Raw genomic sequence first — 23,675 nt, forward strand, 5'->3', positions numbered from 1 at the left:
TTAAATCTTTGTTTAGCTTAACTGCTTTTGCTTTTCTTTTGAATTGAATATCTCTCTGATTAAAATAATCATCTTCAAAATAACTCATTTCATTTTAATTTCAATCAAATGGTCTAGAATATTTGCTGTGTATTAATAGATATTTGATAAACAGAATTTCAAATCATTTAATAAAATATATTTTGACAAAAAAATTTATCGAAAAAAGTGAAAATTTTCTAATTTTTTCCTAATAATCCCTATATATGAAAATGGTCATAATAAATGTGATAATAATCTATATTAAAAAATTAATATCTTAAGACTTAAGAACGCCAGATCATTGCACTGAGAAAAATCTAGCGTGTTATGAGCTGATTTTATAACAATGTAATGTGTTGAAAACTAAAGCTGTTTTTCACAGTTTTCATTTTCGAAAATTCCGTCTACTACAAAATGTGAAACAAATGTTATTGTAACTACATGAAATATTTTCTGCTCACTCTTTGATGCATGCATAATAGAATTAGGGATGTATTTGTAAAAATGTTCATTAGAATTTTTTCTAAACGTTTTCAAACCGAAAAAAACTGAGATTTTCCGAAAAATTTCATACAATTTTGGACAACTTTTTTTTCTCAGAAACTAACATAGATATAAAAGAAAATCCGTTCCCTAATTTTAATAAATACATTCTGGAATCTCTACAAAATTTTGGGAAAAAGTATTGAAAATTGTACGAAAAGAAGCTATTTAAAGTTGTTTAACATTTTTTAAAAAATTAAATATATAAATCTGTTATTTTTCAATCTGAAAAATATATTTGAAATTTTTAAGTTCCTGTAAGTTTTACAACTATATATCACAAAATTAAAAAAATAATGAAAATTGTGAAAAACAGTTTGGGGGATGCAGAGTCTTCTGAATGTAAAACTATAAAAGAATTGATCTATGAACTATGAATTCTGAAACAAATTAACAACTAATTCTATTAAAGTTTTAAAAACTAAAAGAATTATCACGTAATTTTATGAAAAGAATGATGCTAAATGACCATAAATGCATTTTGATCAACATGTAAAGAGCAATGAATCATTAAGATACGAAATGTTTGGAGAACACTCTGTCTCTTTCATGAAATCAACCGAACAATCTCCTCAACCCCATGTCTCAAACAGTTGTGGCAGATAACGAAGAGCACAACTACTGCTTCTCCATTCCTTCGAACATTTCGGCATTTGCGAAACAATTGTATAAGAATAAACTCAACTAATTCCCCATCACTGGGAAGACATTGGGAGGGTGTACTTGCCACCCTCAATAGACTGATAAAGCCCCAAGATAACGATCTTTTCTAATCAGAGAATTATTATGAAGCTAGGGTTTGCAGAAGCAGTTGATAGAAAATTGAGATTTTCATTCAGCAGTAGAATAAAATGGATTAGCAAAAGTGACAATGTAAAGCTAATTTTCGAACTTACCAAGTTATTGTCGCATATTTTAAAAGAGAATTTACATTTTTTTTTTTTTTTTTTTGTAAAAAAGTTGAAAAATCGTTAAATAATTATACTTTTTGTACATATAAGTAGTAAGTAACGGATTTAAGTATTTTGGGGAAAAGACAATGCATATCATGAAAGTAATGTTTAAATACACTCATCGATTATTTTTCCCATTCAACACTTTTCTGATTTAACATCGTTTTAATGATTTGTTTTGAGGTAAATTTTCATTTTAGTAACTGTAAAAATAAATGTTTTTATTATTTAATTTATTATTATTTATGACTACATTGTCTCTACATTTGTACATAAATAAAAAATAATTTAAACAGATACTCACTGTTTTTAAATACTATAATGACAAATAAACGTTATCAAATAGATTGGAACCTGATGAATTATATTTGGCAAACGATTTATATTATCTTAATATTTTAGGCTGAGTGTAAATTGTATTTTCCCCAATTTAATTTTTAAGTTAGACCAATTGCATCTTTTAATCGACCATCCATCAATCACCCTTATACCAATTATCTTAGTATACCATGCATGACAAACTGGCACTATCCAAAATAAGCGACGTGGCAAATGTGGTGCACCACGGGCCATAGATGGCAGAGATGAACGACTGCTGCGGAGATACATTCGGGCGAATAGACGTGCAGCCGTTGAACAACTGACCACACAGATGATCCAAGGGCTATCAACAGTGTCTTTAAAACATCGGGTCAGCGACCGTTGTTGCGTATGGACCTCTGCAGCAAACGCCTGATTAATGCACCTATGCTGACTGCTGTTCAAGGCTGGAATTTGCACGCCAGTACCACAACTGACTTCCACCGAGTGTAGATAGGTGGCTTTCACATTTTATGCTCAATCGGACAGATGGACGTTGGCGTGAAACGTCTGAAATCAAACACCCTGCAACAATTGTCGGAAGAATCCAAGCTGGAAGAGGGAGTATTATGGTCTGGGGAATGTTTCTGTGGTATTCACTGGGTGCACTCATCATTGTAGAAGGTATGATGGATCAACACAAGTATGCATCTATCCTTTCAGACCCTGATCACCTCTACATGCGAATTCCTTTTCCTCAGGATGATGCATATACCAGGAGGACAATGCGACGTGCCGTAAAGCTGGCAGTGTGCGTGCATGGCTCGAAGAGCAACAGGATGGCCAGAAAATTCCCCGGACTTGAACTCAATCGAAAATCTGTGGGACCACCTAGATCGGGTTGCTCGCACCATGGATCCTCACCCGCATAATCTAGCGCAGCTAACTACAGCTCTGGAGTTGGGATGGCTCAGCATCACAGTGAACATTTTCAGGAACTTAATTGACTTTCTTCCTGCACGTCTCACAGCTGTTCGCACTGTGAAAGGTGGTTATTCTGGATTTTGACAGGTGGTCACATTAATGTGACTGAACCATGTATTATAGAAAAAAAAATTATTATCATGATCAAATTGTAATGATTATGTGTAATAAATTTTATTTTTGTTTTATTCAGTAATGGTTGGATATTTGAAAATGTTTAATAATTCTTTTGTAATAATTGCATTTAAACAACCATTTCAAATAAAATATTTCTCATAATACCATAATAATTTCAAATAAAATAATAAAATATGGTAATTATTGTTATTATACGATAGATGTGAAGCATGGATCTAGCATTTTTATGAAACTATCACCGTAATATGCATTTTGGTCATCTTTTTGTCAGCGGACTGACATCAAAATTTGACACGAAACTACAGTTGTAATCACAAGAATAAGATATCGAATTTCATTGATATAAACCATCCTATTTTCCATTTATATGAATAAGGAATTACAGACCAACAGACGATCAATTAAATGATGAATTTGTTCAAAATTCGATCATTATCTATATTTTAGATGCTAAACTCATGTATTAAACGTTTTGTACCTAAATCTATGCATTTCGCAATTATTGGGTTCATTTGTACTCGAATAGCCATACAAACAAGCCTTCTGAGAATTTCTTTCGTAACATTGGATAGAACAAATTCATCATAATTTCATATACTATCTATTTTGTATCATTGTTTTCAGAGACAGGCAAATAATCATATAAATGTATTTTTTGGATTCACCGAGCCAAAAACATAAAACGCATTTAAATTCATTCAGAGAATCCAGATTCCTCAAAATCTGGAGTTCTTAATTAACTTTCTTACTTTGCATAATTTTATTGTTTATTACGCAGTTATAGTCATTAAAATGTCTATCACTTGTGCGAATAAAAATTGCATTATTCAAATTTTATTTCTAAAATAAATCCTTTTAATGTCAATTTCACTGTCCAATTTCAGAACTTAAATCGGCATTAATTCTTTAAGAACATTTCTGAAGGTAATTTAATTTCGTCTTAATCGACATAACCAAAAAGAACAGGAATGCTTTTAATACATCTGAAAAATAGTCCCATCTGAAGGCTTTAATTGTAATGGTATATAATCAGAAGGCTTTAATTGTAGGGAAAGTTTTCTTAATATAATAAGACCACGATAAATGCATTTTTTTTGTGAGTGATTGTGATGTATATTTACATCGGTTTTTTCAAGAGACCGACGACTCCGACAAGAGAGCATTATCAAATATTTAAGATCAGTACGGACGCACTAAGTGCTTAACAGGAAGTGTTTTACCGTGCGTTCATGAATTTCTTTTTTTTTTTTTTCTTAAGTAGTCATTTGTCACAAATAAAATGGGGGGGGATCAATAAATGTTTATAAATTACATTTTGAGATAACACTTCCATGCAAGAATATTAGAGCGCTTGTTAGCTATAAATGTAGACACACATAACATATGAAAAACTATTATAGTTGAAAATATAAAAAAAATATAATTCCAAATATTCCCTGAAAATATAATTCCAAATATTATATTACAATCTAAAAACAGAAATTTCATTATCATGCTTGAAGTGAATTCAGATTAATCGATAAGTGAAGAAATAACAGCAAGAATAAATTAATTTTAAAATGATTCGCTATATTTATAAAAGTTCAGTGAATAATTCAAATATATTTTTCTATGATTCAATCTTTTTAAATTTAAGTGAATAATTCAAATATATTTTTCTATGATTCAATCTTTTTAAATTTAAGTGAATAATTCAAATATATTTTTCTATGATTCAATCTTTTTAAATTTAAGTAAATAATTCAAATATATTTTTCTATGATTCAATCTTTTTAAATTTAAGTAAATAATTCAAATATATTTTTCTATGATTCAATCTTTTTAAATTTAAGTAAATAATTCAAATATATTTTTCTATGATTCAATCTTTTTAAATTTAAGTAAATAATTCAAATATATTTTTCTATGATTCAATCTTTTTAAATTTAAGTAAATAATTCAAATATATTTTTCTATGATTCAATCTTTTTAAATTTAAGTAAATAATTCAAATATATTTTTCTATGATTCAATCTTTTTAAATTTAAGTAAATAATTCAAATATATTTTTCTATGATTCAATCTTTTTAAATTTAAGTAAATAATTCAAATATATTTTTCTATGATTCAATCTTTTTAAATTTAAGTGCGATTCTTTTACATATATTCGTAATGGTAGACATATTGAAAATCACATTGTATCAGCGCGTTCATAAAAGATGAAGATTGAAGTTATTTATAAAGTTTTATAAGGGTATAAATTGTCAGATAAAGCAATTTTCAAGGGAATTTTTAACATGACAATATTTATCGTCTGAGTTCTAATTGCACATTTTTTCATGAAAAATATCGAAATTGTTCAATAATCATCACAAATCAGACAACTGAATATATAGCAATCATATTCGATTATCATGTAATGAATCAAATGATCACTCATTTGACTATAGAGAAATAAATTTCCATAACTTTTAAAGTTCTGAAAACTAGTTTTCAAAACTTTTATTTAATTTTAATTAAAAAAAAATAATGATTTCCTTCAATAACTGTGGATTATTGTATTATATTATCACACAAGAAATATTTTTAAAATTTAAAAGAAAATTAGTATTTTATGAGTATTGAGTTTTTTATTCATTTTTTTTTTCATTTCAATTCGATTTAGCTTTGAAAATATTTTAAATTATATTTACATCAACAGCCTATATAATTTTTTAAATGATCTTTTTAAACGATCTTTAAAGCGTATTTATTGAATTTTTATTTTGAATACATATTTCTCAAATTCTTTCCAAACAATATTTTATCTTAAGTCTTAACTGATCATTTCTCACCTTTTTCAGCGAAAAATGGTTTAAGAAGAGAAGATAAGGTATATATAAACACTTGTCTGCTTGAAGACCTTATTATAATTAGGTTTTTATCCATGACATCAGAAATATATGTGAGTATGAGGCACTGAATCAAAAATTAAAAATATCTAAAAACACAATTAACAAAAGAACTTGAATAATTTTATGAAAATTATGAACTCATATTTAAATGTAACTCAAGAACAGTAACTCAAGACAATCTTTATCAGGATAAAGACTAAGCCTTATGATAGTAAATGGATCTTAACATATTCAGAGATGAGAAAAATTGAAACAGCGCTGAATTCGATGGACATATTTTTTCAGTATGAGTTAAAGAACGAATCTAAAAGATATTTGGAGCCAAATCAAGAATGATTTGGATTGATTTTAGTTAAATGGTCAAAATTATAAATCGAAGAACTCTGATCAAATAATAGCTATTCTATTGAATTTGAAAGGAGACCCTGTATGTTGTGTTTTTTAATAACGTAGAACATCGATCAATACATTAAAGTTAACAAATACGAGGTTTCACTAGAATAATATTAATGTCCTAGGCACATTTTATTTTGAAAATTTATCTTAAGGAAAACGAATATGAAAACGTTTTACGAAAAGTTTAGAAAAATTAATGACTTTTTTTGATCAAGATAAATCGCATTCAAGCATAATGCTAAAAATCCCTTGAAATAAGAAAAAAATAAGATTATTTCAAATGAAATATCTTTTTCCTAATTTATCTGTCTCAAAAATAGGTAGTAGTTTAAAGTGGTCCATTTTATGCATCAAGAGAAGAACTCATTTTTTTGCAACTAGAAATCGACGATCTGAGTCTGGAGTCTGCATTCTTTTGGATAGTTGCCAAAGAAAAAGGAAAACGTGTTGTTTCAGCGAAATTCTTCTTTTTGATTATAACAGCAGATACATAAAACTTTTCTAGACTAATAGCCTTAATGTATTTATGACTAAGGTAAGCTTATTATTGATTAAAAGCAATATTAGTAAATTAAAAACATAATCTTGTAAAAGAATATGATATTCCAATATGTTATACCAATACAATGCGAAGATAAATTTTAGCACATGCTTTTAGAATTATTTAGAATTTGAATATCTTTTTTAAATTGTATACTTAGTTCAATTATATTTAGATAAAAAATTAGAAAGATTAATATCTCAAAAAAAATGAAACCAGAGAAATTGACATCGCTTAAATTGTGATTATTCATAACATATTTCAGTTCCAATTCCATTTTATTAGATAAAATAGGCTTCGTTTTTCTTATTGATAGCATAATTATGACATATCCTTCTGAAAATTGATCGACATTTAGGTGTTTATAAATTGCAGGCAAAAGCAATTTCATAGAATGCCAGTTTAACCAAAGTTTAATCCCCCGGGGGGCATCTCGAAATGAGGATGAGAAGCTTCCGGCATGGTTGGTGATTCTCACCAGCCTGGAGGATACACGAAAAGGTAGGGGTCTGGCTCCTCCCATCGATGACGGGACGTACTTCCTTAGGGAAAGGTTGTACAGTGGCCAGTGATGGCTCTTAGAATTCAACCACAGTTCCCACCAGTGTTGCAGTCGCGGTGGTCCATCCGCTCATTCAGTTATTTTATTCGTGAGCCTTTCGGGAGGGTCGGTGAGGGAGCGATATGACTTAACCAAAGTTTAAACCACAATTAGTATTTAACTGTAACAGGAATATTATAATTGATTGGAATCTTCAGAATGTTTCAGAAAGACAAAAAAAAATCTACTTTTAGAACCCTTATATAAGTTGTTAAAAAATTGGAACAATTGTTTATCACCTAAAATATTGCACCTGGTTTAGAAGATCCAAAATTAGTTTTTAAACACAAACACATTAAAACAAGTTTCATTAAATGACAGGGATAACTGTATAAATCCATTTTAACTTCTGTGGTGGGGAATAAAAAGTTTTAAAAATAAATATACAGGGTGTTTCAGTGAACCGTTTCAGAACTTCTAAGAGGGGTAGGGTACATCCTGATAACTCAAAATCATAGAGCAATGTGGGGTCGGAAATGCTTTCCTGAGGCGGTGTTGTACACAGAAGCACCATAAAGAAAAGAGACCGTAAATGAGAAATCGCTTTACTAATACATGAAACGAAGCAAAAGGTACATTGATTAAAGTAAGTGTTCGAAGTTTCTTCCACGGGCTACAATGCACGCCTCACATCTCCGACGCATGGACATCCGAACATTCTGGAATACTCCAGGCATATCTCGAATCTCTCCGGCAGCTACTGCGATTCTTGCAACGAGCTCCTCAGCAGTGTCAACAGGGGTGTCATAAAGTAGCGATTTCATATGACCCCAGAAATAAAAATCAAGACATGATAAGTCGGGTGACCGAGCAGGCCACCGCACGGGACCCCCACGTCCGATCCACCGTTGACCAAATGTGACATCCAGGTAGTTACGAACATCTCCGCTATAATGGGCAGGGGCTCCATCGTGTTGGAACCACATTGTCTGTTGAGTCGATGCAGAAATCTGTTCATCTCTCAAAAGTTGTGGCAATACTTGCTGCAGAAAGAGCAAGTACGTAGGTCCGGTTAGACGACCCGGTAACAAGTAAGGTCCGATGAGGTGATATCCCACAATACCGGCCCATACATTGACCGAAAATCTATTCTGTGCTGCACGACGTCATATTGCATGTGGGTTCTTGACAGCCAGATATGGTCGTTATACGTGTTGAAAATTCCTTCCCCTGTGAAGGATGCCTCATCGGAAAACAACACTTCAGCAGGAAAAAGGGGATTTGTAGCACATTTTCCCAGGTACCACTGTGCGAAAGCAATGCGAGGTACATAATCCTCCGGTTTCTGTGCCTGGACACGCTGCACGTGAAACGGATGCATGTCTTCAGCTCGGAGAATCCTCCAGACGCTGCAATGGGAAACCCCGACTGCGTGTGCAACATTTCGTGTACTCGTTCTTGGATTCCCCTGTACATGCTGCAGCAAATTCTGTTCGGCGTCTGCAGTCCGTGTTGTTTTTACTCTGTCCCTGTGATCTCTTTCTAATGAACCTGTCTCAGCTAACCTCTGGTGCAGTCTTGCAAAGAAATTATGACTGGGAATACGTCTCGTCGGATATCGTTCCACGTACAAACGCTGTGCGGCTGTCCCACTACGATTTGCAGCCCCGTACGGCAAATGCATATCGGCTAATTCTGCGATCGTGTAATCATCCATCCTACTAACTTGGCGTTCTTATGCGAAATGAAGATTCCCTTCACGAAAGCTCGGACTTTTCGCACAACGCCATCTACCTCGCCAGGAAAGCATTTCTGACTGCCCATGGGTATATGATTTTGGTTCATCAGGATGTACCCTATCCCTCTTAGAAGTTCTGAAACGGTTCACTGAAACACCCTGTATAAATAAATTTTTATACAGTTCCGAGGCTGTAAATGTATCTTTTATAAAATGTTTCTCGTACATATATCTTTGCCCACAAATTTCTCGCTTCTAATTACAAAATTTGTACAGATTTGCTTAGATGTAAATTTAAAAAGGGGTTTAACGCAAGTGTAAATGGAAACATCTATTTCAGAAATACATATTTATTGAGTACATAAAAATATCACATTAAATATTTGTCCCTTAGTATATAATTCAACCATCATGATTTGAAAGAAATTTACTAATAACGTGACTTCTTCAATTTGCTTCACTTAGTCGACAGTTCCAACTTCGACACGTTAAAGAATTAAATAGAAACTTGAGGAATTGAACATTTAGAGCGCATTAAAGAAATAATGTTATTCCGAAGAAGATAAAATTATTTGCACGCAATTGTGTAAAAGATATAAATCTTTTTTTTTTTTTAAATAACAAATTTCAGTAGGTAGGGAACTATTGAAATGGTTTGATAGATGCTGTATATAACAATTATGAGCATGTAAGCATTGTTATAATAATAAATTTTGTATTGATTATTATTGGTTATTTTTTAAAAATTTAATAAGCAATATTTTGTTCCGATTCTGCTTTTTTAATATCTATTATGGTATGGGTATTATCTATGAACTTCAGTGCGGTTAAGTTCATCTTAATTTTACCTAACTTATTATATAAATTTCACTAAAATTTGTATTTAAAAGTATACGTCTATACTTATTATAAGTATATATTTAAAGAAATAAAATACTTCTACTTTTTTGGGACACATTTTATAAATACTATTACGAACGGCAACAAATGAATGAAAGATAACCATTTTTATAAACTAAATCATAATATTTTCAAATATTTTTATTTATTTTATATCTAAAAAAATCATTATTCCTTAATTTCATGAATGAAAAATTAAGAGCGTATTTTATACATCATCAAATAATTTGCGTTGTGAATAAGCAAATTTGATGAAGGGAAAAATACATCTTTTACATTATTACAAAATTTACTTTCTTACATTGAATACTTCTTTAAATGTAATGGAATCACGACACAGTTTTATTTTCTTCACCTTTTCGTACATTTGACAGTAAAAGGAAAAATATTCGTACTAATGTTTTGCCTCCATGGCGCCTCCTAAGATTGCGCCTAGGATATGCATATCCCTTTACTCTGATCGTTTTCCATTAAACAACACGTAGTTGCACAATTTGGATCCAATCCAGAGTCAAAGTGTTTTGGGTGTAATATATATATATATATATATATATATATATATATATATATATATATATATATATATATATATATATATATATATATTCGTAAACCATTTCAGAAAAAAATGCAGCAGTTTTTATAAAATCATTGTTGCATTAGATATAGCTTGTCTTGCAAAAAAAAAGTTAAAATTTTCGTAGTGAACCATACTCTAGAGTAGTATCTCTCTTTAATATTATTTAGAGAACTAAAATGACATCTTGTGTAGCAAATTTAATTGGTGTTGTTCTAACGTATTTTTTCTATTCTCTTTTTTTACAGGACTATTGGAAATATCACTGGATATCAAGGATCCTCAAAGCACTTTCTTTTATTCTTACCTAAAAAAAATGCTGTAATTTGAAAACTTCATAAACAGAAAATGGATTACGAAGGTAAAAAAAAATCTATTAATAATAGAATAATGCTTATGTCTAAAAATGACATGTAATCTTAGATATTTAAATCGATTATTTATGTCAATTTCAAAAAATATACTTTCTTCATTCAATTTTTTTCTCTCCGATATGTCTTTTTCTCTTTTACAAAAATGGACAAATAAAATCGTGAAAAAGATACTTTTGGATACCTTACGAAGCATCTTTTAACATAAATATCTTCAACTGTAACCTTTCCTAACTGAAAATGGTAAATCCAGTCATTATATTCGATTTCAACATCTCGTTTCTCAACAAGATTTGTTTAGCTATGAAAAGTTTCCTAAGTGTCATTTTTATAAATAGAATTGTTGCAATAAATAATGCAATGAAAACTAATGGAACGACCATTAATCTGAAGAGAACCTCAGTTACTTTTGAAAGAATTACTATTTGACATTTGCATAGAAAGAATTGAATAGCAACATTTTGCAGTTTTGGCTTAATATCAAAGTCACAATGAACCACTATAATATTTAATTGTCAGACTTAACGTCAATACAAGAACAGTTACCTTATCAAATATTTATCCTGGTTTCCTGGATTTTTCGGTCTCAGGTTCTAACTTTAGACAACAAATGTAACATATTAGACAAACAAATTCAACAGATGCATTTCCATCATTCAAATTGAGTTAAGTAACTATTCATTCAATTAATTGGTTTTCAGATTTATTGAAAAAAATGTAATTAAATGTTCTTTACTGTAAAAAATGTAATTATTAGTTTCTTACTCCGGTTAACTTGAATGAAAATGAAAGTGTAAAAAAAGCAAACATTATCACACTTTGATTACCTTGTGGTTAAATTGCAGCTTTTGTTTAATTCATTCAGTTAAACACGATTTAAGGAAATACTGTTCGTGTTATAAAATGCCTATATTTCGAAAAACAATTTTTAATCTAATTGAACTGACTTGTTTCATATTTGGAAAAAATAATTTTTTTAATTCGATTTCAACTCATGTCATAACGTGCTAGAGATCGGAAATACTGCACATTTAAGTTTCCTCGATTAGAGTATACCAATATAACACTTTTTTTAGAATTATATTATCAATTAGTCGTTTATTTTTATTTATTTATTGTTAAATGTTAATTTTATATGTAAGGAGGTAATTGTCAGGAGTTTTCAAATAAATGACCCCAAAATTAAAAAGGAAAAATGGTGAAAATAAACAGAATTTTTGCTGTTTATTACACTAACAAAAGCTTGTTCCAAAATGTGTTATTAATTAAATGATTTATTCTCTCTCTCTCTCTCTCTCTTTTTGTTTGTTTGTTCTATGAACAAAATTATAATATTTTTTAATGCAATGTAAAAACTGAAAAGTTTTAAAGTTATTTAGAATTATTATTCCGCCTTTTGTAATTTACAATTTTCAAATAATATAAAATTGTTTTGACTTTTAAAAGAGAAAAAGAAACGGAAAATACATTAAAAACAGAAATTTTCACATCCATTATAAGCTTTTAAACGTTGTTTTCAAAATTCGATTATGAAAAAGAATTTAAAAGAAAGAAAAGAAGTCTATATGAAGTTTAGTGTTCAGAAAATATCTCGCTGATTAAAGGGATTTTCTTCTAGTGATTTTTTTTCTTCTTTCTGACCCTGCAATTTTCATCTCAGTTAATAATATTTGTTTATTTAATTGGGAAAATTAAAAAAACTTATTTCAGTATATATTTTGAAATTGAAAATATAGTTCCCATTTAAAATTTTCTATTATACAGAAGAAGAATTGCTGATTTTTTTTTCATCGATACCTCATTGAGATTTTATACGCCTTTCAAAACCCAGACTAAAGATTTTCGAAAAGTCATATGAAATATATATATATTCGTGATTTTATCGAACGGTGCAAAATTCCGGTTTAAGAAGACTTTACAAACCAAAATGTTTCTTCAATCACGAAATAAAATTCTTAGAAAATAAGATTACGAGTATTTTCTTAGAAAAATAAAAGCCTCTATGTACAGAAAAATAATAAACGAAGAAATTCCTGTGTTTGGAAATGATTTTTCTCTTGATGCACTTCTAAAAAGAATTTTTCAATACAAGAGCCATTTTATTTAAAATACAATGTTCATGTATTGTATTTAAAATACAATACATTTAATTACTTTTTTCCAAAATATTGCTTGGTGAAACGTAAATAGGGAAACCCTTTACTTTATAAACATATTACATTAAAATTATATTATGATAGATTTCTTGAAAAATTCAACAGCATATAGTAATGAATTCGTAAATAAAGTAAGTTTTTGGTACTTTTAATTGGAAATGCCTGTATTGCTATTCAGTGGCAGATATGAAGTCAAATCTTTAAGGATTTATTCTCTTCTATCTACTAAATGGAAATAAAAAGTCATGTTTTAAAAAGGAATTTTTGAATTTTCCAATTGACTTAGTGATTCAAATATGGGTATAAAATAAAGTCAGAAATGGCATTACATATATACACCAATAGGAATACTATCAATAAATAATATAAAATTGTTTGAAATTACTTTTGGATACCTTACATGTTCTTTGAAATGTAAAATTCAATATATTTCAATGATATTTACATTTAACTAAGCATGCAATTCACTGAATCTAAAAGAATTAATATCAGAAAATTATATATTTTGAAACTGAATAAAATGAAGAAAGTAGAAAGTATTTTTTCAGAATTTAAAAATAACTAACTTTTTTATCATTTCTTAAAAAAAAAAATTACAACTTTGCGTTAAACTGAACAACAAATGATTATACAAATCAGATAAATGATTGTACAAATCATTTGTAAAATCTGATTACGGTATAAGGACTTAGATATGATTTATTTCACAACTATGATCTATCGGTAAGTTAACTATGATAGGTTGATAAATTTTTGAAATCAAATCATAAAATAAGTTGTTAATTCTGATTTTTTTTCAACGTTTTCCATTAATATATTTCATCAAGAACGAACTTTTCAGCGCGTTTTTCGTTTTGCCAAATTTTTACTTAGCATTTCTTTGCTCAGCTTTCATTTGTCTTAAAATGAATTTATTTCAAAATTTTACACACACCAGAGTTAAAAATTGCGGAAATTACTTTTTTCTTGTTGAATTTGTCCGACAGCAAACATTCCTCAAGCATTTTTCCCCTTCAAAATTAGTATTAATTGAATTCTGCCTTCTTCCAGCAGCGAATCATTTGAATTGATAATAAAAAAACGAAAAAAAAGCTGCATAGAGAATTAAATTTGTGATAATTATATGTAGTTGCAAATATTTAAAGCATTTTATTGTGAATCAGTTCTAAATGCACAAAGCTTAGTGTGCATTTAGCACCAATAAAAGCAATTCAAAATTAAACCATTTCACTTATGTTTCAACATCTATAAAATATTCATTTGGAGATCTATAGGTATAAAAATAAAATTAAAACGGAAATCCCATTATATGATAAACAGCAGCTCCTTTTATATAAATTTTTATATAAATGTCAACGCAAAACCTTTTTTATAAATGTCAACGCAAAATCTAGGAAATTTAGTTTTAAAATCATTTATTCAAGAATACTTTTTGTTTATTGTTAGAAATTCTTACAAATTAAATATTGGAAATCAATATTTGAATAAACTAGTAAGTTTGGTGTAATAATATTCAAACCGTCTGAAAGCAAACTATCTATATGAAAATTGGAAGATGGCGTCAAAAAGTACAACTAAAATGTTTTGCTCTGGCCGCATTCAAAACATTCAGGCTTAGGCTATTTAAAAGTCAAAGCGAAATCCTTTCAAACAGATATCATATATTTGAATAGCTTGAGATCCGAGAAGGAAATGTCCTTATGGAATGAAAAGCATTTCCCCTTCCAAGATCAACAAAAAGATTGAGCCCAACTGAAACATGGGCATCCATTGTTGCATGGCAAGTATTATCTTTTCGAAATCCTTCAAAATTGCGTATCCTTTTTCGAAGACTCCCAAACATACAAAGAAGCGTTCGTTCTAAAAGTAATTACGACTGCGAAAAGAGTAAAGCAAAAATAAACATAAGAAACTCTTTATCCGAACAGACGGAAAAATAGAATATTGCCCTTTCGAAGTATTTCTTTCTAAAATATCTTATGCAAAAAAGCTGATTAAATTAGAGTTTTAATAACTTGGAGAGGTTTTTTCTAATGTTTTTTTCCCTTAAAAGTGAACATCAATAGTTCAAAATAGTGAAAATATATGTTCTTAAGTTACGAAATATTTCAAAGTTATTAAAAGAAACATCGTAAATTACTCACATAACCATATGAAAGGGTGCTTATAAAATATGCATGAAGCGTTTCTAATGATTAATTCCATAATTTGAATAATGAATTATTCGTAAAAATTTAATTTCGGTTTAAAATTTATTTCATAAATTTAAAGAGCTTATTATACGGTATCACTGAAAGAATTACAAAAGTTTTATTAGAAATATGTTTCCCTTGCCCATATTCGAGTTTGATGAATATAAATTGCTCGTATAAGTTCAAATTATGAATGAAGAAAATTTGTATTAGAACATATATTAAATGAATTTATTAATAGAACATGAATATTAAAATTCATATTATTTAAAGATAGAACATACTTATCTTTTTGTTTATAAAGATGGCATAAGTTTTAATTTTATAAGTAATTAGTTTTGAAAATTAAAGTTAATGATCATTAATATATAATAAATTAATAATTCCAATATTTTAACAATTTCAATTATTATTATGATTTATTAACAATTCCAATATAATTAATGTTACTTTTTTACAATATACTTTTTTTTTGATAATATGAGGATGTAAATAAAATTATGCAGAAAATGTTCAAAAACGAATTTTTATTATTTCAATAAAAGTATTTTAATACGCATTTCATCATACTTCATATTTGAATTTATTTTGAAGGCTGGAAAATATTTATATGCACATATTAGTCCTTCATTGCGATAGATTAGTAAAATTCAAAAAAAAAAAAAAAAAAAACTATTACTCATATCGCAGATTGAAATATTTTGCAAACAACGGCACCATATATGTGCAGTTCGATGTTAAATGACTTGTTTCTTTTACATTTCTTCATTGGCCTTATTAAAAAGGTATATAAATAGAATAAATAAAAGATGATGGACATATTTGCCAGCTAAAATTCAAGACCTACAAGCGAGAAGCGCTCTAACTCTTCAATGATCCTTGCTTTATATTTAAATAATACATTATTTGTTTAAAAGTGGAAAGTTTTGCGGAATAGAAATTATGCTTAGCGCTACAATTATTTTAAGGAATTAAATTTAACTAAAATATCAAATCACATTTTATTTCAATTTGATTTTTGCATTCTTTTATAAGGAAAATGCTAATTTTGAGAAAATTATAAGCTGTAATGTTCTCTTCTCTACTTTCTAAAGTATCTTAGTAGTTAGAAGAGGACAGCACAGCACATTTTCGTCTTTTCTTTCTGGTTAAAAATTACCGAATTTCTAAATTTAACTAAATTTATAGTGTTCATTCTAAGACCTTCTTTTTAATTTTTCAAGTTCATTCCGTTCTTCAGATTTTGTGTCCGGATATACGAATCTATAGATTGCGAGACAGTCAAGCTTTCAGTAATTTTTTCCGTGATGAAAACCTTTGTACTTATTTATTTTTACAACCTCACCATAAATCGCTAAAAAATCCAAACTGTAGTCAATTTTATGTATAATAGAACGTGATGATCTTGGCATAGTTTAAAAATAGTCAAATAAACCCATTATTTTTGCGATTTTTGCATAGTCTAAAAATTGTTAAAGGAACATGGAAACCTACATGATAAAATATTGGCATCCTAATTAAAATGGAGTTTGATCCTGGCTTCATCTGAAAATCCCCCAAAAAAACATTAATTTGGCTATCTTCATGTAATCTAAAACTCTCCAAACAAACTCTTTGGTGATCTTGGGGTAATCTTAAAATGATCAGGTAAACCGTGGGAGTCATAAAAAACAAACATCGAAATCTGTAATTCTTGTTATAAAACTACAAAAAAAAATCCATTTTTTGATTGCGTTTTCACAATTTACATGTATTAAGTATTTTGCTACCAATGCGCCAAGTTGGCGAACTCCTATTCTAGGGTTGCTCCCTTTTGTAGCTGCGCGGGTCATGACTCGTTTGAACTAGATTTGAACTCCGAACATGATGCTATACCGTTATTAGAGTGGTGACAATATATTCCTTCTCATAGTTCAAAAAACCGCATTTTATAGCTACACCGCAATTCTTAGCATCATTTTCATTAGTTACGCCGCAGTTATTAGTTCATTTTCATTATAATTTGTAGAGCCATAATCGGCTTCTACAACATGTAAGGGCGAAATAACAAATGTCACTCTTCTAGCATGTTTATCTATGAAACTGATGACAAAGAGACAGTTAGACAGAAAAGCATAATCTAAAAAAAAAAAAAAAATGCATTTTTTTTCCTCGAAGAGTTATAAAACGCAAAATTTCCTAAAAATCTGGGAGATAAATTATCTGATAAAATATATTTTTATATTTTGCATGCGATAGAGCAAGGACTTGTATAGAGAATTTCTGAACTCCGATACATTATTCCAGAATGAGAACCATGAACATTACATAGTTACAGACAACTCATATTTTTAGGGGGAAAATCTAACTATTATGAAACACGAATCAAATAACATCGCCTTTTCTGAAGTCACAAAATAATGAAAAATAAAACACTTTCATAAAATGTTACGAAACGCCGTATTCCATTTTAAAAGAACACGATATTTTAATACTCTAAGCAGTAATTGCATTCTCAAATAAATGCCAAACTTTCACGGAAGGAAACCTTCAGAAAGATTTTTTGATAACAATGGAGCTCTCCAGGGTGCAACATCCATTTCAGGATGTCATTATGTGTGTGCCCTTATTATTTGGAACAAAGAGCAGTCATCTTAGAGAAAGAAATATTTTAAGACCCTTCAGAGAATTCTAACCTGAAAAAACATAATTTTTCTTTTGTTATTGTGTTCTTTTCATTTCTCGTTGCGATTTTGGCACGATATATACAGGCTGTTAAATAAGAAATATGGGCAGAGTGAGTAATAATTAGTAAATTGTATTATCGCTAAATTAGGATTTATGAATATTCTGAATGTTCAGAATTATGTTTTAGATTGTAATCTTGAAGGCTCGACTGCAATTAAGAATCGTGTGTGTAATTAAAATATAATTAGCTAATGTATAAAAAGTTTAATCATATTCTAAGAATGTTACATTTAGAGACAAGGTTAAGAACCAAACTTTAAATTAGTAAAAATAACAGTGTATGGACGCAAGTTATCGTATTTGGGCCTCTAGAATATATTTAATGTATAATAATATATTCTAGATAAGCCTTGTCCCTTGATAGATAAATAATTTTGATAAGCAAAAGAAGTAGAAAATTTTGCATCTTATTTATCTTCTAAGCTGCCTTATTAACATTTCAAGGAATAAAATAAATAGAATTATCTAAATATGATATAAAGAATTACGGAAAATGGTTTTCAAAAAAGTAATTATAACTTATTACTTTATACCTTATAAGGCTTATTACATAATAACGATATTTAATACTTAGCAAATTAAAGCAAAATACTTTTCGATTCTAAAGTGTCATCAGTACGCAATTTATGAATAAAAATATGAACAATTAAGAACAGTTTCGTTTCCTCCTGTTCTTTTATACAAGTGGAATAGTGTACAGATGAAAAATAAAAGTGCGAACATATTTAATGTATAATTATATACACATCTTTTATGTTCGGACATCAACGAAAATGTAATAACTTAATTAGCGCATTTATAATTTGTAATTTAAACTCAGTTTTTTCTATTAATAGATAATCTCTATGTTATCAATTCAGACATATTTTCAAGTACAATAATAATAAAATTGTCACATAGCGCACATTACAATTGTCATTATTGTAATCATTAAATTGAACGTGATTTTATCTTATTGTTTAACAATGTTTTTCAAAATGGCTTTCAAATTACATCTTTCTAATAGCAGGATGAATTTCACATCCTCTTATACTTCATGGGCGAATAATATTATTTTGATTTGCAAATAATATTATTTTTAGGATTTTTATCCAAGATATCCAATGAAATTCAAACATTTCCGAAATCTAATATTTCTTCCTTCACAAAAATTTGATTTAGAAAAAAATTTCTTCATTTCAGATCTCAATGAATCTCAAAAATAAACATATTTGTAATTAAGTCAGTTTGACTTTGAACAAGATAATTGAAAAACTTAACTAGCTATGAAGGTGGTATAGGGTACATGATATTAATGTCAACATTGTTTATTTACATCAAATTTTGGATAAATTATTTAAACCAGAAATTAATTTCTTCGTATACCATCACCTGCTTGTACTGCGTATTTGAATATAATAATTTCAAAATTACAGCTAAATGAGTGGTATTTTGCAAATAATTTTTGTATTAAAATCTTACATTAGTCAGTAGTTTTTAACTGATCTAAATATTGATTCGTACACGAAATTGAGATTCGCTATATATATACGTGTGGGTGTGTATGTAACGTTTTGAATTTTCAGATGTATCTGGCAAAAGGAAAAATGTTTAAATGCATATATGTATCTCTTTATCGCAACATAAAGCTATATTACCGCGGATACGAGAATAGCTAAGTTAGTTAGTTAATCAAAGAATATTTATAACAGGTAGTTAATCATAGAAACATGCTGACAGAGATTAATGAATATTTAGAAAAGTTCTAGTTTCGTTATATGTTCAACATAATATCTCCTCGAAATTTCCTATTCTGAATAGAAAAGGAAGTTAGTGAACACTTTATCTTGTCTGGCTTTGAAATTTTAGTTAATGCGCAAAAAAAAAGGAAAAGAAACATGTGCTAAAAAGGTGTTTATTTCCTAGTTTCTTTATCATTTTTGCATTAATTAAAATAGCATTCGAGTGTCATTGAATGTTACCATTTAGCATCCATTGAATTTCTCTAACGCTTTTATTTCTTGATTAATTAGGATAACAATTATGATTGATTAATCATATGATTAAAATGTAATTACATTTAAAATAAAATCGTGAGATTCAGTGGCGTCATTAAATAGTAAATGACAAGCGGTAAGTATTTTAGGCCCTTAAAGACTTACAATTATCACTATCATCAAATAAAAAATATTCCATTTTGTTAAAAAAATGCTAAAACTTATAATTGATATCAGTTAGTTTATTTTTAAGGATCTGAAAGAAGTGGAAAAAATTAATTTGCTTATCTTTTATGACACATGAATTTTGGAAACTTTTTTTTTTTTGGAAACTTTTGCATTCAGTCATTTGTTACAGTTTGGTGCGGTATGACTGCTGACTTTATTAATGACCTTTTTTGTTGAAAATTTTAGACCAACATAAATATTTCGCTTTATCGTAACAGGCAATAGTTAAATTCTGGAAAATAATGTGATTTCTGCTTTGCAAGAAAGAAACTACTTGAATTCAACAATATTTATGCAAGATGGAGCCCCACCTTGTATTGCTCAGTCTGTTAAACTACTATTACCCCCAAATTTTTAGTGAGTATCGTATAATCACCAAATGTCTCCGAAATGTTTGATGACCCTGTTTACCTGATTTGAGTCCTTGCGACTTCTGGCTGTGTAGATTATTCTATGAAGACAAACCTAAATCGGTTGTTGATTTAACAAGACTCTTTTATAGACATTTTCTTGAAATTCATCAGGGAACATTAGGTACTACTGGGGATTGCACTGTCTTGCGTCCGCAGCATTGTATTAGCTTGAAGATTCACATATTAAAAAAATATTGTAATAATTCATTTCATATATTTTAACAAAGAAAAATATTTTTTTATAATTTCAAACTATAAAGTTATGTTAGTAAAACATGTTACTGACCGAAGAAACTGAGCTAATTTTTTTTCTTGTGTAACTTTTTTCCCCATGTTGTAAATATAATAAATACCAAGTTCCTTCAATACACTCCAAACAGTTTTCTTCTAGCCTTTCAAACACTTTTACTTTAATTATAATCCCCCTGTATATTTGCCTGTATCTTTTCTACTTGAAACTTCTTTCCACTATTGATTGGATATTAACTTACGTTAGTAATCCTTGTGTTATACCTGTCAGCAGTCGAGAAGTTTTTACCTAAAGTTTCAAAAATCTAACAATAATATGTATTATATGCAGATATGAATGTGAGTATTTACGGTGAGAACCTCAGTGATCCCAATGGCCGAAACTCGAGTGGATACTTGGACTATGACAGAGAGGAGTCTTTTAGCATGTACTTTCTGGAAGAGCTGGTACCAGTTGCCCTCATCTACGGAATCACACTAGTTGTTGGTCTCATCGGAAATCTGCTCATCATTTACACCGTGATCAGTTTCAGAAGGATGAGAACCATCAGCAATGTGTTTCTTGCATCTCTAGCTACGGCGGATCTCTTAGTAGTCCTGATTTGCGTCCCAGTGAAGGTGAGTTAATTGTTTAATTTGTTAATGTTCATAGATTGGATATTATATCTGTAAATTGCTTGCAACTTGCATGATACAAAAAAATTAAAACGCTTTATTTTGAATCTGTATTTGCAAAATAATAATAATAACCATTGGATAATAATAATAATAACCATAAGACTACCAAACTTGGTGTGTAGTTAATCTTGGATGGTAGTTAATTGTTCACTAACAAAAGACTTCTTAAATTTTTATTTAGATTTTTTAAAAATAAACAAAAAATACTCGCCATTTTAATTTTTTTCCTCAAGGCCTTTGAAGCGTTGTTATAAAATAATCATTTAAAGCACTTGAAAGTTCAAAAGTAGCTTTCCAACAATACCAGTTTCATCTTTGTTCATTTTTTTCTTTAATTAAGTTTTCAAAATTAGTTTTAAAACAATTTGACAATTTTTTAAAACAATCTGACACCAATGCGTTTTAATTGTATAATCGAGAGCAGCAAAACATATTATAATATGTTTGAAAAATGGATATTCTCTGATGATATTGTATTCATTTTGGAATACTTTTTTTTGTAAAATGCTTAATGTAATATCCCTCATTTATAGGATATAAATGTTGATGTATTAAAACTTAGCGAAAGAAGTTCTGTAATAATTATAAAATATTATAAAATTAAGAAGTTCCAAGATAGAAGGCACGAATCTCGTTATCGGTTTTACACGTATCCAGTTGTTTGTTAAACTTTTTCTACCATTATCTACAATAAAATATTTTCTACAAACGTCCACCTTCCAATTTTTATATCTGTATTTTAAATATATTTACGAGGACAATGATTAAAACCGAAATTTACAAATTTATTCATTGTTGTGCAATTTCATCGGTATCTAAAATGGACCCTTAAAACTTTTATTAAACCTCTTAATAACTCCTTTAGTAATGGAATCATCAAAATCAAGACATTAAAATGAGCAGATTTTTTCTCCTGTTCTCAGATTTCTATTACATGCATTTTTCTCGAAATATATGAAGAATTTAATTTTTATAAATCTTTCAAGAACAAATCAATTCTTCTTCAAAGATTTAGAAAAAGTAAATACTTTATGAATCTATAATAAATGTCATAGGAACCTCATCTTCCATCAGAAATATGAAATGTCAGGATAAAATTAGCAATCAGAAAAACTTTTGAAATATTTTTGAAAAAGTAAACTATTCTTTCTGATGGCATAATAAAAAATTTAAGATCTTATTCCTTATCATGCATTTGCAGCATTTCGAAGACCAACGTTTGGAACAATTTCAAGAAAAATAAGAATAAAATAAACTGTAACATTTTCAGCTGAAGATTTCAACTTTTATTTCGTAAGATTCTGTACTTTTAAAAAATACATCTTCTGTCAGAATAAAAATTTTAAAAATAATCAAAAATTCGACTGTTTCCAAGAAATGTATAAAATAAATTCCAAAGTCTGACGTTTAATTACAATGAATCTATAATCGTTTGATTGTTTAAAGATTTATTATCTTCAAAATATCAGATGCATCTTTAATAAATAAAATAATTTCAAACGACAGAAACTAATATCAGTTTGCAATTTAGGAAAATAGTTTCTTTGGAATTCTGTAGCCGCCATTTTTACATTAACGAAAACTTTTCTGATATTTAGATTTAATTCTGAAAAGGATGATGTACCAATGTATCTAGGGCTCATTTTTTATGAAACAATTTTTTTCTTTAGTTAACAGTAGATTTTCCAGTTCAAACTGTGTCCACAAAAGACTTAAGTCAACCATCTGACTCTCCGACCAGCCGAAGGCACTCGGATTTAAACCGTAAAACTGAATGACAGGACCGCCGCAACAGCAACATTGGCGGGAACTGTGGTTGAGTCCTAAGGGCCGTCACCGGCCACGGTACAACGCTCCCCGAAGGAAGTACGTCCCGTTATCGATGGGAGGAGCCAGATCCCCAACCTATTAGTGTACCCTCCAAGGTGGCGAGATCCAACCACCTTGCCGGAAGCATCTCATCCTCATTTCGAGGTGCCCCCCCGGGGGACACAAAAGACTTAAATAAATTTTTAAGAGAAGGGGTATGCGCCTTCCTTTCCTAATGCTTTGTGCAATTTAATCTTCAGGGAAATCACTGTCCGGTTGCATTAGGCTATAGCGCAAGCTAGTGTTCAAATCTGTTTTTATTTTACAAACTTGATTGTATTTTCAAGCGTCATTGAAGTTAATGTATACGT

At 29.2% G+C, this 23,675-nt stretch overlaps 1 protein-coding gene across 1 annotated transcript in view; it reads left to right on the forward strand.

Moving 5' to 3' along the window:
• Positions 1-10,826: 10,826 nt before the first annotated feature.
• Positions 10,827-23,675, forward strand: part of LOC129961547 (QRFP-like peptide receptor) — a 116,216-nt gene continuing 103,367 nt past the window's right edge. The window contains exons 1-2 of the mRNA XM_056075031.1: positions 10,827-10,866; positions 21,149-21,435. Coding sequence (XP_055931006.1) covers positions 10,854-10,866; positions 21,149-21,435 — 300 coding nt within the window. The 5' untranslated portion in view covers positions 10,827-10,853. The remainder of the gene's footprint in view (positions 10,867-21,148; positions 21,436-23,675) is intronic.

The sequence above is a fragment of the Argiope bruennichi genome, chromosome 2 (genome assembly GCF_947563725.1).
Source record: "Argiope bruennichi chromosome 2, qqArgBrue1.1, whole genome shotgun sequence".
In the NCBI taxonomy this organism is placed as follows: Eukaryota; Metazoa; Arthropoda; class Arachnida; order Araneae; family Araneidae; genus Argiope; species Argiope bruennichi.